The following is a 14,933-nucleotide window of genomic DNA, read 5'->3' as shown; positions in this document are numbered from 1 at the left end:
GTAGTTACATCGTGTACTAAGACCGACGGAAAATGAAAAGTTGCGATTTTCTAGGCCGATATGGCTAGAAACTATGCTCTCATTCTGGCGTAATAATCGAGGAACTTTGCTGCCGTAGCATGGGTGCAGCAGGCGCAATGATATTAAAATCGCAACTTTTCATTTTCCGTCAGTCTTAGTACACGATGTACTGTAACTACAGAAGAGTCCAGTTTTAAGTAGGAAAAATATCGAAACTCTTTGGTCATTTTTGAGCGAGATGCTAACGATCTAATCAGATTCAATTATCTATGCTAAGCTACAGCTAAAAGTGCTACCGCCAGACCCGGAGATCGGCTGAACGGATTAGAAAACGATAAAACTCAACTGTTTAACTCTAGGGGAGTTCGAAAATGAGCCTGTTTTCAAAAATAGTGGAGTGTTCCTTTAACATTTGACTCTATTTTACCTAAAACATCTTCCTTGTCTTCTTGAGTGATTCATTATTGCATGCTACTCCAAAACGATTAATCTGTCTGTAAACTTTTGCACTGTCTGAAAGGACTTTCTTTTTTGCATGAGGTCACAAATCCAGTAAGCATGACATAACGCTCATGTTTCACAATCCAATCAATTTCCAATGGATTAAATTCAATCCCTTCTTACTGCTTTCTCCCTAAATATTACATTTTAATCTGAAATATCTTGGATTATGCGAGTACAATGGGATGCGACTTATATATGAGGACTGTTCGTTTGTAGGAAACTCAATGAAGTGTTGTGCTACATGAAGCTGGGATACTGTTGATCATCACATAAATAACCGGACAGACTTGGCAACAGCATATGTTGTTCAGATGTATATTTATATTTTTTACATGATTTTAAATATTTAAAATAATTCACTGTTGAAATTCCCTGCATATATATTTCTCCATTAAAAGGCATTTGATGACTCATGCTGGTGGAGCAGTCAGGAAATCCAGTCCTGTTTTTCAACGGTCCTGAAACAGTTCACTCACTGATGAGGAGAACCAGCAGTTCAGGATCTTCAGGTCATGCCCAAATTCTTCATCCGATCTGATTCATAAGAAGTCAGAGCTCAAATTCACACTCCGGAGACTTACTTCAGTTAAAACATGATGCGAATTCCCATTTCCATTATTATTTCCAATTGATTAAACAATTTCATAGATCCAGCTTTGCTTCAAGTCATTTTTTAGTATATAAAATGTTACGCTCAGGTGATGGTGAGAAGGGATAGGCTACACTAAATGAATCCTGGGAAGAGAGACTGCAGGAGCAGAATCACTCCAACCACCATCAGACCGCAGAAGAACAGCACCAGCCACAGCGGGAATGATCCTGAAATATAATATACAGAATTACTGAGACATCGCCATTCACAATTGACAATGCACAAAAACAATAAGTTGTTTTAACTTACAATGAAAAGAAAAACAGTTAAAAATGACACGAAAGGCATGTAATTAGCACCAGAACAATACACAATTTAATGTCATATAAAACATCAAGGGCTTGATTGACCAATCAGAATCAAGTATTGTTTATGATATCTTAATATCTTTATGCCTCATAGTCACAATTAGCAGATTAGAGCTGGACGATAATAAAGTTTATATTTTGCAACAATACAAGCAATAAAGCAGTTGAGATTTGCTATATATTGCTTTATGTGAGTTTACTGTATTTATGAGGATAAAGTTTGCTTTAAATAAAAACTCTACAATGGGTAAACCAGCACAATTTAATACAATTTTATGACATGAACAGCATATCAGTGGATCTTCATTTGATATTAATAACTTGTGTGTGATTTTGAAATGTCCTATTTGGCATCACGTATATATATGAAAACACAGATGCGGATTTTATCCACTTTAGGGTTAATTTCATACAGTTTGTTGTCTACATGTATGCAAATAAAGTATACATAAATCTGATCACGTCATACTTACTCCGGTTGGAGATGGCATGCACCTGACAGCGGCTGTCGACGGCTACGCTCAACATGACCACTTCATTATTCCCCTTCACGGCTTTACTTTTAGGAGCGTCAGGTAGGAACGTCACGTCTGTGACCACAATACCATGAGATTCCTGGATGTAGTACAATTTCTGGAGGGTCGATCAGAAGAGACGGTCAGTAGGTTTCAAGACCTAGTGAACTGCCTTTTCTTACTGACTACAGAGGATGCTGACTTAAAAGGTAGCTGCCTAAGAGATCTCACAGGTGGACTGATCTGAAGTTATTTAAATTGCCAACAACTTTGTGCAAGATTCGAACAGTGCTACTCACGACATGTACATATACTTGGGTTATAATTACACATAAATATATAGAGTAAAATAGTTATTTATTAATAGATTAAGAAATGTCTTTTTATTTATCTACACTACTGTTCAAAAGTTTGGGGGTCATAAAGATTTTTTTGTTTGTATGAAAGAAATTAATACTTTTATTCAGCAAGGATGCATTAAATTGATCAAAAGTGTCAGTAAAGACATTTATAATGTTCTATTTCAAATAAATGCCGTTTTCTATTTATCAAAGAATCCTGAAAAATACAATGTTTCATGGTTTCCACAAAAATATTCGGCGGCACAACTGTTTTCAACATTGATAATAATCAGAAATGTTTCCCGGTATTGCGGTATTTTAAAAATTCATATCATAACAAAAATAAACACCGGTATTCGGTATGAACCGGTATACCGCCCAGCACTAGTTCTAAGGTTGGCAAACAACACATCCTTTCCGCTGACAAAGAAAATGACTTAAGCCCTATTTTTAAGCCTTTTCATGGAAAGTGGCAGCTGTCAGGAAGTGCACAACTTGCCTGCATGACTTGTAGCGGTACATCTTCTCTGTGATCTGAGGCATGTTTTCATGCCAACACAAACCCACGGCCAGCTGATCGCCGCTCCACACGCTGCACTCGAAATCACGGCCTACTGTTACAATGTGCTACATCAAGAAAGAACACAGCACTACTTGGATGAACCAGCATAAAATACACAATATCCACAAAAGAAGAAGCAGTTCTTAATTACTGAAATGGTTTTTCTCAAAAATCTTCTCAGAACACACCTTGTTATCAGGACTGATGTCTATATCCTCCAGCTCATCCTTGTGAGCTCTGAAGCTGAACTTCTCTTTCAAAGAGGGGAACTGGAGAGAGACGAAACGAGTTGAGACAAGGGCAGGGATGGTAAAAAAGTCCCAGACTCATGGGAGACGCTCACCTCCCACACTCGGACGAAACCGTCGGCCCCGCCGCTCAGCAGAAGCGTGAGGTCGGCGCTGAAGCGCACACACTTCACACAGGGGTCCTGCAGGCTGAGGTCGGCCTGCACCGCTCCAACATCCCCCACCACCATCTGAGGAGAATCCTCCTTCATCTGGGCCACGTCTCCTCCTCCATCTCCGTTCTGGCCTTTCCCGCCTCTCTTCCTGGGTGCACTTTTGTCTCCAGCCCCTGTTAACAGGTGTCACCGCAAAAGATGCATGAATGTGGTTATGCATGACCATTCACTCATCAGTGCTTTGGTTTGGTCTCTACTCACCATCTTTGGCTACAGGTTTCTTTGCCAGTTTGGCCATGTGGTGACTGAACCTCATCAAGCTGCAGTTGGCGTCCTGTCCCGCGGCGATCACGTCCCCACCCAGAGACATGCACATGGTGGCTCGCGTGTCCGTTTCATGAGTGTGCAGCAAGGTGGCGCTGTGCACACCGCCGACCAGATCCAGACTCAGGAAATGCTGCAACGAAACTGTAACACTAAACACTCCGTCACTTCCACTTTTGTCAATTTCAACAGCTAAATGGTACATAATGTAGGGCCCTGTGAAATCCATTTAATTTTTTCCCAAATTTTGGGGTTTCTGTTTACATTTTTCTGGATTCCATTTTTAATTGTTCAATTCAAATGTAGTAATCAAAAAGCCAATTTGAAATCTAGCCAAAGAAACTTTTATAAACAATTACAATTTATTTAATTTTTACAATATATTTACAAGTTAAAAAAAAAAAAAAAAAAACATTTAGGGCCCATTGAAATCAGTTATATTTGTTCCCAAATGCAGCTTAATTCTCCCAAATTCTGTGTTTTCCAGTTTAATTTTTCTGGATTCCATTTCAATGGTTTAACTAAATGTTATTCATCAAAAAGGATGTCAAACCAACTGAACTCTTAAAACTTTTAACAATTTTATAATTTATTAAAACTTTCACAATAACAGTGCCCTATCTGATGCGTTTTTTTTATTTTTTTTAGAAATTCTGTCTGTTTTAAATGTTTCTGGATTCTGTGTTTTATGTTTTAAGACAAATGTATGATCGAAACCTGTGGTAATCAAATGAATGCACAAAACTTCATTTAATTAATCTTTTAAAATGTAATCAAATTAATTTTGAACAATTCCTTTCATTTTTTTGGCAAACAAAGTGCTGCACAACAGAGGTTTACAGTTTAAAATTAAATTAAATGGGGAAAAATAAATTGTGATATTGTGATATTGTAATGTTGTAATAAACTGTGTTATTATTTTTGTCAGACATTCTACTGTACAATAGTAATATTGTTATACATAATAATACATGCAGACTCGCAATCACTTTTGATTTATTCATTCAAAAATTTGCCAAATTGCATAACATTTTGTGTTATACTAAATCCCATTTTTATGACAGGATTTAGCGATTCAGAAATCAGGCCCTAAAAGTGCTGCTTCTAAATAAAACCTTTGTTTATTGTCCTTAACAAATATTATTTTTCTATAAAATAACAGATAATCATTAATGACTGAATTCCTCTATTTGAATATTTGAAGCCAAACAAGGCTATTCATAATTCGGTGGATTCAAGAATATAAAGCACCTGACTCAATGCTGTAATTAAATATGTAACTGTTTAATTAATTGAGATTATGTAATCGAGCAGCTGTGCACATGTGGACGGCCATGCAGGTAATTTCTGAATGGCAGCTGATATTTGTTAGAGACAGTACCATTCCGTTCTTGATCCCGGTCTTGGACGCGCCGCCTCCTCCAGCGGTGATGATCAGGCCGGTCTGGGGGTCGATTTTCACAGTATAGAGAGGGAAGGGGGCTCTGTACAGCTCAGGAGCTCTTCGTTTGCCCATGCTGCTCTGTGATCTCTGGACTGAAAGTAAAATACTGATTGTTACACACAATTCCACAAAACCAATACACAACCAAATAGAGCTGTAGCACAGTCAACACCGGTGTGATGAAGTTCAGCTGAGGACTCATTCCTACTTTGCACTCGTAGTATTTCTGTAGTGGTGTGTACAATGTGCACAGTGTACAAATGCTCCGTATGAATGAATTTGGGTCAAAGAAGGGGTTTTTAAGCATCAAAACAAAACAATACAAGTTAAAACAGCTTTACATTTTTTTTTCGTACATTAGAATGTGTCCTGTTTAATTCTATTTTTCTTTTTCTTTTTTTTTAGCAAAAAATAATGTCTCTTTTATATATCTTAATAAGTACAGGTCAGAATACGTATGTTGTTTAGTCACTTGCTCAGCAATGGATGCTCTGCAGTGAATGGGTGCCGTCAGAATGAGAGTCCAAACAGCTGATAAAAACATCACAATAATCCACAAGCTGCATGTTTGCAATAAACAATCCCATTTTTAACTTTAAAAAAACACTAAAATACCAGTCCTCTATCCATAATATTGCACTCTCCAGTAAAAATAAAACAAAACAAAAATAGTTTTGTCTGAATCAAGCAAGACATATGCACAGATTAAGCACCAAAACAGTTTAAACATCTTAATGATTGATTTAAACACACAGCTTTTGGTTTCACAAGACACTAACTGATGGACTGGAGTGGTGTGGATTATTGTGATGTTTTTATCAGCTGTTTGGACTCTCATTCTGACGGAACCCATTCACTGCAGAGCATCCATTGCTGAGCAAGTGACGCTAAATTCTCCATATCATGAAGAAACAAACATCTCATCTACATCTTGGATGGCCTGAGGGTGAGTAAATATTGTGCAAATTTCCGTTTTGGGGTGAACTATCGCTTTAATACAGTTTGTCCAAGTTAAGTCAGAGATTTTCTTTCTGATGGCATATATAAACAGACTCCCTTCCGTTACAACACATACTAATCACAGAGACTTATAAACACATCTTAGAGTTCATACATCACTGTATGCTGATACACAATAATAATAATTCTCAATAAAAGTGTGTGTGTGTGTGTGTGTGTGTGTGTGTTTGCGTGTGTGAGAGTGTGTGTGTGTGTGAGAGTGTGTGAGTGTGTGTGCGCGTGTGTCTGTGTGTGTGTGTGTGTGTTTGCGTCAAATCATGTTCTGCGCTACAGCTAATTAATTACGTTGAAGAAGTTATTTAAAAAAAACGGCGCGCGCTAGTGTGTGTGTGTGTGTGTGTGTGTGTGTGTGTGTGTGTGAGGAACTGCACCTGTGTCAGTGGACGCGCTCCAGTCTCTTATTCCAGTTATTCCAGTGTTTAGAGGACATGCCACTGTCTTTTCCCACTGGATCTCTCACAACATTTGTCAAAGAAGCACCATCTACTTCCTCTGTTTCCCTAGATACACGTCAGCAGGGCGTCACATCCTACGCGCCTGCGTGCATGGCGTCATACGCACAACCGTAATGAACGTAATAATAATGCAACTGTAAATGTAAATATTTAAATGTAAAATAAATGGACCTACCCTGATTTAATTAAGCGCTTATGGCGTAGTGCAGTTTTGAAATGCTCAAATACGGAAATTCATAAATAGCCTAAATATTTTAACAATTAAACAAAATGTAATGCATTATTTCAATTCAATTACATTACATACTTAAATAATAATTATAACATAAATATAATATAAAGTTATAAAAAGTAAACGAAATGTAAGACTAGTAAGATATATTACATAAATAGCTAAATAAACTGCGATTTGTTCAGAAATAATATTTTATATAAATATTGATTCAAAATATAAATTTAGACCAAAATAGCCTATTTAGCTAATAATCAAATTCTTGACTACTCTACATTAGGTGGCAACCCAAGACATTTTCAAAAGCAGAAAGGTGCCATTTTGAAATGGTTAAATAAACAAATACATTGGAGTTTAAACCAAATGAAATAAATCACTTCTAATTAAATGTAATACTTTAAGTAGATAATAAATATGATTAGAATATAATATCACATTTTTAAAATAAACAAATTAAATAGCTAACATATGACTGGAATTATGTAAATATTTATATTATATTGTTTCTTTTAAAATATTTTACTATTACATTGTTTTACATCTTAAAAAGAAATTCGATTAATCGTTTATATATTTATTTATTTATTTAAGTATTATGGAAATAATTTCCTTAACCACATGTATTCATTCACTCATTCTTTATTTCTTTCTTTCTTTTTTCATTCATTAATTCTTTCTATGTTGTTTCTTTTTTAAGTTACTCCTCAAGCTTTAGTTCAACTGAAATAATCAGCTGAAAAATTAAAGCACATATTTGTCCAAGTGAGTTTTATTTTCCTTTTCTGGGAAGCCGTGGTGTGACATCGACATTCAAGAAACATTATTTACAACAACCCAGAAGCACAATGTTATTGACCCCGTTGTTTGCCCTCCAAGGAACCTTTTTGCACAGTTTCATACTGCAGAATTTTAAAAAATTAATACAAAAATAACAGCTTATGACGTGAATTTGAACATAGAATTGAGCAATGTTTGTACTAGAAGTGGAGCAGAAGAGAAAATGACTAGACGAGGTGCTAAAAGGTCAGTTTCTTCACTCTGCTTTTCCCTGAAGCTTTAAAGTCCCAAACGTCCACATGTATAATAATGACGCACTGGATAATTGTTCTCTGAGGCAGAGCGAATTTAATAATTACCATGCTCACGGTCTCCCTCAGGTTCTCTTTGTGTACTTAGCAACGAGAGCCTGGGAATATATATTAATTACCATAAACAGCGTTCAGGTGAACAGTATATTAGGCCTATATGAAGTGACTCCTGCGCTTCAATAACAGCTCAGAGGAGGTCTGCTCGGTGATAATGTGATGTCACATTCATGGTTGAGTAGTGTGAGTTGATGTGATGTGTTTGTCAGGCATGATGTGATGTTGATGAGCTCTATCTATGCTTTATAAAGGTCAGCTGTCTGACTATTGATTACATGTTCAATACAGGGTTTCAGTGGAATAATCAATATGACCCTGAGGTGTCGGACAGTCACAATAGAGAAAACATGTCATTTTATGTAACGTTAATATGATAAAAGATAACCCACCCTTCTTAAACATGCCTATAGAGCTAGATATTGGTCCACAGCTATCCAAACAGCCGTAAATTTAGCCTTTACAGTGGTAAAGCAACTTCCCTTTATGTGTGTGTGCATTTACAGGCTTAATTGTGTGACTGTGTTACTTCATAACTTCTCACTCCTAGATCTCGAACCTAAAACATGTGCATTTATGCTTTACATTTGAATTCTTTTGCAAATGAATTCTTATTCTCTGCATGCCACGCTTTGTTTATACTGAGAGTGTTGACAGTTTTGTGAAGAATACATTGAAAAAAAAAAAAATATATCTATATTATTCACATAGTGTTGCATTATTTATACATAAAAACTCACTATATGTTTTGTAATAAGATGGGCTGCATATTTTTAGCTGTTGACAGGCTGGCCCGTGTCCTTGCTCCACAAACCGTGCCCACGGAAGGTGGTGTGAAGAGGAGGGGCTGACAGGGACGCCAATTGACCAATCGTACTATAGAGAAGGTCAAGCTCATGAATATTAAACAGGTCGCGTGATTGGACGCTTCTGAAAAACGTCAGCACACTCGAATGAATATTCATATAGCGAGCCGTGGCCATAGTACGATTGGTCCTTTGTGTTTGCGGCGTTGAGAAGTTCTGATTCATGTAAGCGAATCGGTTCGATCGAAACGTTCAAATCAGAGAATCGATTCAAACGAGTCATCGCTGAAAAGTGTTCTCAAAAGTCGTGCGCGGCATTTTACTTCCTTTGTTTCCCTTCGTAGAAGCATAAAGAGTTTGCTGTTTATGATTACATGCTGTTTGTGATTATATTACACATATTGAGCTTTTAACATGACAGCCACGTCTTAGTTCTCCGTCACAGCCGAATTGATGAAGGCAAAGTAACATTTTGCTAAATACTGCTATTTAACAATATGTTTATTACGAATTATAAACAGCGTTTGGCGTTACTTAGGCTACATATGTAGGCTAACCTATCTGTAAGCTTCACTCAAACATAACTTTCTCCATTCAAATCGAATGATTCACGAAAGCTTTAAAGGGGTCATATGATGTTGCTAAAAAGAACATTATTTTGTGTATTTGGTGTAATGAAATGTGTTTATGTGGTTTAAGGTTCAAAAAACACATTATTTTCCACATACTGTACATTATTGTTTCTCCTCGATTTTCTCCTCGAAACGCGTCGATTTTTACAAAGCTTATCGGTCTGAAAAGCGAGGTGTGCTCTGATTGGCCAGCTATCCAGTGCATTGTGATTGGCCGAATTCCTCAAGCGTGTGACGGAAATGTTACGCCCCTCACTATACTGTGATGCCTGCGGCAACCACATGTGACGACCCCGGGCTGGACTCCGCTTCGTCCGCGGATATCGTTCTCTTTTGGAAGACCAAACAAAGTAGTTTTGCTTTCACAACGAATCACACAGCGCTTTCATGACATGGCGGCGGCGGCGGCAACAATACTACAGCGAGAATAAAAGTTACGCCTTCTTTCTTTGCATGAACATTTGGGCGGCGTTATGCAAATCTTCCCACATAGTGACATAGATATGTGGGGTGTGTTAGAACGAGCCGTTTTAGGTTGGCGTGGCTGACTCTTAACTTTTATAAAGAATATCTCTTTGGATTTGAGACTTTAGTCTTTGCAACTTTACAGATCTTCTTTATGCACCAAGAGCTTGTAACACTCCAAAGAGAAAGGAAAAATTGAAGTCGCATCATATGACCCCTTTAAGAATCGGCTCGTATGAATCATTAATAAGAACCGACTCCAAACAACAATTCCTCCGCGAATCGGACATCATGTTCGTTTGCATTTTAGAAAGTGAGAGAACGACTGGATCTCTCCGTATGTGTACACAGACTCAATGAAAAGTCAGTTTCAGGTCTGGTCTATCAGGACTGTGCCAGTATCAACGTCTTTCATCCATGAAACGGGAAGTCGCGTGATTATTAATGGCTTTTGGTGGGAAAAGCCTTCGAGTCGGGCATACGGTGGATTTTCGTGTGTTTCACGGGTGATTTTGAAATTGTTCTTTGCCACAAATCGGACCGTGTTATGTTATATGGATACGTTACGGATAAAGGCAGCGCTGCATTTCAATAGGATACGGACAGTCTGAAGAGAGATCCACGTTTTCATCACTGAACCTCTGCGAAGATCTTGATTTGCACCGTTGCACGTCCTGTGGTGATCTCAGTAGTGAAAATGTGAGGATATGTATAACAGAAGGCAGCAGCGGTGTATTGTGAAATGCATTTCCATATTTCATACGGCACCGGAGCGCAACATGTATTTCCTGCGTGAATCCTGTGCGCACCGATAATGCACAGGAAGGGAAATGCTTTTTAACAGCTTGTATCAGGCCACGATACGCTCTCCGATCACGATCGCGTCTGTTTTCTCGATTTAAGCTGCCATTCGGGTTTTATTTTGCTTATCACAGCGTGTCATGCTGATCTGGGGCGAAACATCTCGTTCAATGGTCGCCTCGCTTCCTTCCTGAGTCCTGATGTTCTTCATCCATGCGAGGATTCACCATGGAAACCCACCGTGAGCGCTGGTGGACACCGAGACTGGATCCTCGACTGGAAACAGAGAGGCTGATGGATGTGTAAACAGCTCCCATAGCCTTTTTGTCACCTTCATGTCAACTTGCTGAGACTGCAGACCAACGAAAAACAAAGGCGTGTAGCTGGGGGCATTTGTTCGAGAAGCGCCTCCCAAGTGCCAAAGCCTGTCTAGGCGCTGGCGGGGGCCAATGCCACGAACATGCATGCAAGATCTGATTCGGTGTCTAAACATGCCAGGCATGACAATCAGGTGGCCGCTTCGGATCTGATCTCAGGTTTGGACATTGGCGAACACGTTTCCATGCAATGTTTTTCCAGCGTCCGTTGCATTAAAACCCACACGGAGTGTTAGTTTTTATAGCATCTTTTACAATCCAACACCCCAGAATGCCTCGGAACCGGACCTTTTCCGAGCCCGAGTATTCTGCGGAGTATTCGGCGGACTGTTCGGTCACCCTGCCCTCGGACCCCGGGCAGGCGGTGGGACGCACCCACGAGGTGACCGTGCGCAGCTCTGGCTGCTGCCTGTGTTTGCCACGGTTCATGCGTCTGACCTTCGCGCCGGACTCTCTGGAGAACCTCTACCAGACCTACTTCCGCCGGCAGCGGCACGAGACCCTGCTGGTGCTGGTGGTGTTCGCGGCCCTCTTCGACTGCTACATCATTGTGATGTGCACTGTGCTCTACACGAGCGATAAGCTGGCGTCTGTGGCCGTGGCGTCGGTGGGGCTGGCGGCGGATGTCCTGCTGTACCTGCTGTGCCGGTTCGGTCTGCTCCCGGACCGTGTGACACGCCGCCTGGTGCCCTACGTCTTGTGGGTGCTCATAGCGGCCCAGATCTTCTGTTACTTAGGACTGAACTTCGCCCGCTTCCATCAGCCCAGCGACACGGTGGGCTGGCAGGCGTTTTTTAGCTTTTCCTTCTTTCTGACGCTGCCGCTGCGGCTGACCCCCATAGTGCTGATCACGGCCGTGTCCTGCGGCGTGCACACGCTCGTCCTGGGCGTCACGATTGCCCAGCAGCAGCAGGAGGACATTAAGGGGGCGGCTTTTGGAAGCCAGGTGAGAAAAATGATGGCAGCAGTTTGGAAGAATAAAGATGGGTCTTGAGAGGTTCAAGTGATCATAAGGTTCCATGAAGAAATCTCTCTGGAACCTTTCCATTTCACAAAATGTCCATTTTTGGTTCCCCAAAGAACCTTCCAGTGCTTAAAAGAACCATGTTTTGCTAAGTGTGAAGAACATTTTAATAATCTAAAGAACATTTTTGTCCTCTACAAAGAACCTTCTGTGGAATGAAACCGTTCTTCATGGAACCATTGATGTCAATAAAGAACATTTATTTTTAGAAGTATAGTGGAAAAGGTTCTTTAGATTCCTCAAATGTTCTTCACGCTTAGAAAAACATGGTTCTTTTAAGAACTGACCACTGAGAGGTTCTTTGGGGAACCAAAAATGGTTACTTTATAGCATCACTGAGAAAAAAAAGAAACAAGCACTTTTTGGTAGCTTTAGTTTTAAGGTTGTAAATGATGGGCTCGTATCATCTCACAGTTCCTCCTGAGGGTTCTGATCAAAGCCCGATTCAACCGGTGTTAAAACCTGAGAACGTGAAAGACTCAATGACAACAATTTTTGCCATCAAACAAACACATGCTTTGTAGTCTAAAGGCTGCGTGAAGATTTGACTCTCTTTAATATATATATCAGTAATTTAGATATTAAATGGTTATGATTAAATAATTTTTAAAATTATTTTCTTAGTCATTTTGAAGGGAATACATCCTGAAAAGCCTTGTAGTTTCAAGCTTTGTAGACTTGGGATAATTAGACATATCCAAATATGTCTATAGATATACAGTATCCATCCATCCATCCTAGTAGTACCTGTTAGTTAGTACTATTAAAATATTGATATTAAGGTAACACTTTGCAATGAGCTCCCATTAGTTATTGCATTAACTAACAATGAGCAATGCATTTGTTATAGTACATATTAATCTTTCTTGATGTTGGTTAATAAAAATACAACTGTTTATTATTAGTTCATGTTAGCTCAGGTCCTTTAAATAATATTAACAGATATAACTTTTGATTTGAATTTAATGTTAAATTTAACATGAACTAAGATTGATAAATGCTTTAGAAGTGTTTTTCATTGTTAGTTTATTGTAGTTCAGTAATGTTAACAAATGTAGCCTTATTGTAAAGTGTCACCAGTATTAAAACAAATTTGATCAAATAATATTGTGTAATGCTAATTAATAAGTCTAAATGGTACCTTCATCCATATTGAACTGAAGCTTAGCCATATAATTATTATTTTATGAATCATGTTACAGTTGCACGTGATCTCAAATAAAGGTTCTTTATTGGCATTGATGGTTCCATGAAGAACCTTTATCATCCATGGAGCCTTTCTATTCCACAAAAAGGTTCTTTATAATGGAAGAAGTTTCCTTAGATTATTAAAATGTTCTTCACACTTGTTTTGAGAACCATTCACTTTGGGGAACCCAAAATCTTCTTTCTATGACTTTGAAAACATCTTTGAACCAGCAGCCTAGAGGTAAAGTAGATGTGTTTCAGTTCAAAGGCATCAGACCTTGAGTCAGCTGAAGAAAAACACTGGACATTCAGATCACATTCATGCCTTTTTATTTGTGTTTGTTTACAATTTCTGACAAAGTGTACAATTGATTGCATTTCTTTTTCTAAAGAAGAGAAAGAACTTTTCAGGCGATGGGCTGTGCGAGTGGAAAATGTCGTATATTAAGAGTTTCCTCTGGTCTGCACTTGACGACAAAATGGTCCTGTATTGCGTTTCAAGAAAAGCGTGGACGTTTCTACTGCAACAGAAATTAACAGACGCAGACCATTCCATGAATTTAGGCTTGCATGAAGAGTTTCTTTACAAATACTCTGAATTACTCTAAACCTCTGAACCAAAAGACTATCAAGTTGATGTTGTGTTATTTTCAAGACATTTAAACATACTTTTATCCCAATAGTTGTTACAACATTATTCAAAAATAATCAATCGTTAATTATTTATACATCATGGTAGCATTTGTTGTTTTCCCTTTTTAATTTATATGCTTAATTGTCATGAAAATGATGTTACAATGCAGAACATCTGGTCTTCTTGATATAATATAATATATTTTCTTTTGATTTTGGGATGAAATATGACTGGACATGAGTTCATCAGATTCAGCTGATACATCATAAATAGCAAGTAAGCTGATATTTGCTTCAGTGGCGTTTGTGTCACTGCAGTCATAAGATGGAGACGGGGCCAGAAGGGCCGGCAGGTGGGTGTTGCTCTTCTTACTCAGCAAGACTGTTTTTGGAACAAACTGCAGCCCCGAGAGGCAGAACACAGAAAGCAGTTTATTCAAATACATTACAGAGCAAGAACCTGGAGATCAGTGGCTCATAGTGGTGAATCTCATGAAACGTGTGGAGAACAAATTCAGGCTGTTTCACCCCAAATTCAAAACCAGCACTATTGATTGATTGATTGATTTGCACTGTGACTACCTTTTTTGTGCGGATTATAAAAAAAAAACAGTATTTTTTTTTTACTTAGTTATTCAATAACTAATTACAGTATTTTTACAGTATTACATGAAATAATTACAGTAATTCATGATGATTAATCATGTTTTCTAAATTATATCTACTGATAAATATAGTATTTATACATAAAGGCAGTAATTGTTGTTCTGCCTTTCCTGTGCTGATTTTTAAAAAATATTACCGTATTTTTTATTTTATTTTTAATTTAATCGGTCATTCAGTTATTACCGTTATTGCCTTTTTTGTGCTGATTTAAAAACATTACGCTATTTTTTTTAAATGTAGTTATTCAATTATTAACGTATTTTCATGGTGATTATTTATGTTTTCTAAATTATATCTACTTATAAATATAGTATTTATACATAATGGTAGTATTCAGGGCCGTCCTTAGCTGACGCGGGGCCCAGTGCGAGGTAGGGAGCGGGGCCCCCCTTGGTCCGTTCGCGTTCCGGGTGGGGGG

At 38.4% G+C, this 14,933-nt stretch overlaps 2 protein-coding genes and 1 long non-coding RNA gene across 4 annotated transcripts in view; 1 reads left to right on the top strand and 2 right to left on the bottom strand.

Moving 5' to 3' along the window:
• Positions 1 to 826: 826 nt before the first annotated feature.
• On the bottom strand, positions 827 to 2,120 carry LOC107688977 (uncharacterized). Its single transcript, XR_001634289.1, has 2 exons — positions 1,959 to 2,120; positions 827 to 1,344 (listed from the first exon to the last, which is right to left on the bottom strand). It is a non-coding gene; the product is annotated as an uncharacterized LOC107688977 (long non-coding RNA).
• A 671-nt stretch (positions 2,121 to 2,791) lies between these two features.
• Positions 2,792 to 6,658, bottom strand: LOC107689009 (prolactin regulatory element-binding protein-like). Its single transcript, XM_016486880.1, has 6 exons — positions 6,466 to 6,658; positions 5,012 to 5,166; positions 3,568 to 3,763; positions 3,247 to 3,479; positions 3,092 to 3,172; positions 2,792 to 2,968 (listed from the first exon to the last, which is right to left on the bottom strand). The coding sequence occupies exons 2-6, from the start codon at positions 5,144 to 5,146 to the stop codon at positions 2,792 to 2,794; spliced, it is 822 nt and encodes a 273-aa protein (XP_016342366.1). The 5' UTR covers positions 5,147 to 5,166; positions 6,466 to 6,658.
• A 3,593-nt stretch (positions 6,659 to 10,251) lies between these two features.
• Positions 10,252 to 14,933, top strand: part of LOC107688975 (adenylate cyclase type 3-like) — a 34,675-nt gene continuing 29,993 nt past the window's right edge. For both annotated transcript variants that reach the window (XM_016486829.1, XM_016486828.1), the window contains exon 1: positions 10,252 to 11,950. In XM_016486829.1, coding sequence (XP_016342315.1) covers positions 11,276 to 11,950 — 675 coding nt within the window. In that variant the 5' untranslated portion in view covers positions 10,252 to 11,275. The remainder of the gene's footprint in view (positions 11,951 to 14,933) is intronic.

The sequence above is a fragment of the Sinocyclocheilus anshuiensis genome, unplaced genomic scaffold, assembly GCF_001515605.1.
Source record: "Sinocyclocheilus anshuiensis isolate Anshui unplaced genomic scaffold, SAMN03320099.WGS_v1.1 scaffold181, whole genome shotgun sequence".
In the NCBI taxonomy this organism is placed as follows: domain Eukaryota; kingdom Metazoa; phylum Chordata; class Actinopteri; order Cypriniformes; family Cyprinidae; genus Sinocyclocheilus; species Sinocyclocheilus anshuiensis.
The sequence above is the reverse complement of the archived record's forward strand: the minus strand, read 5'-3'. Positions and strand labels throughout refer to the sequence as shown.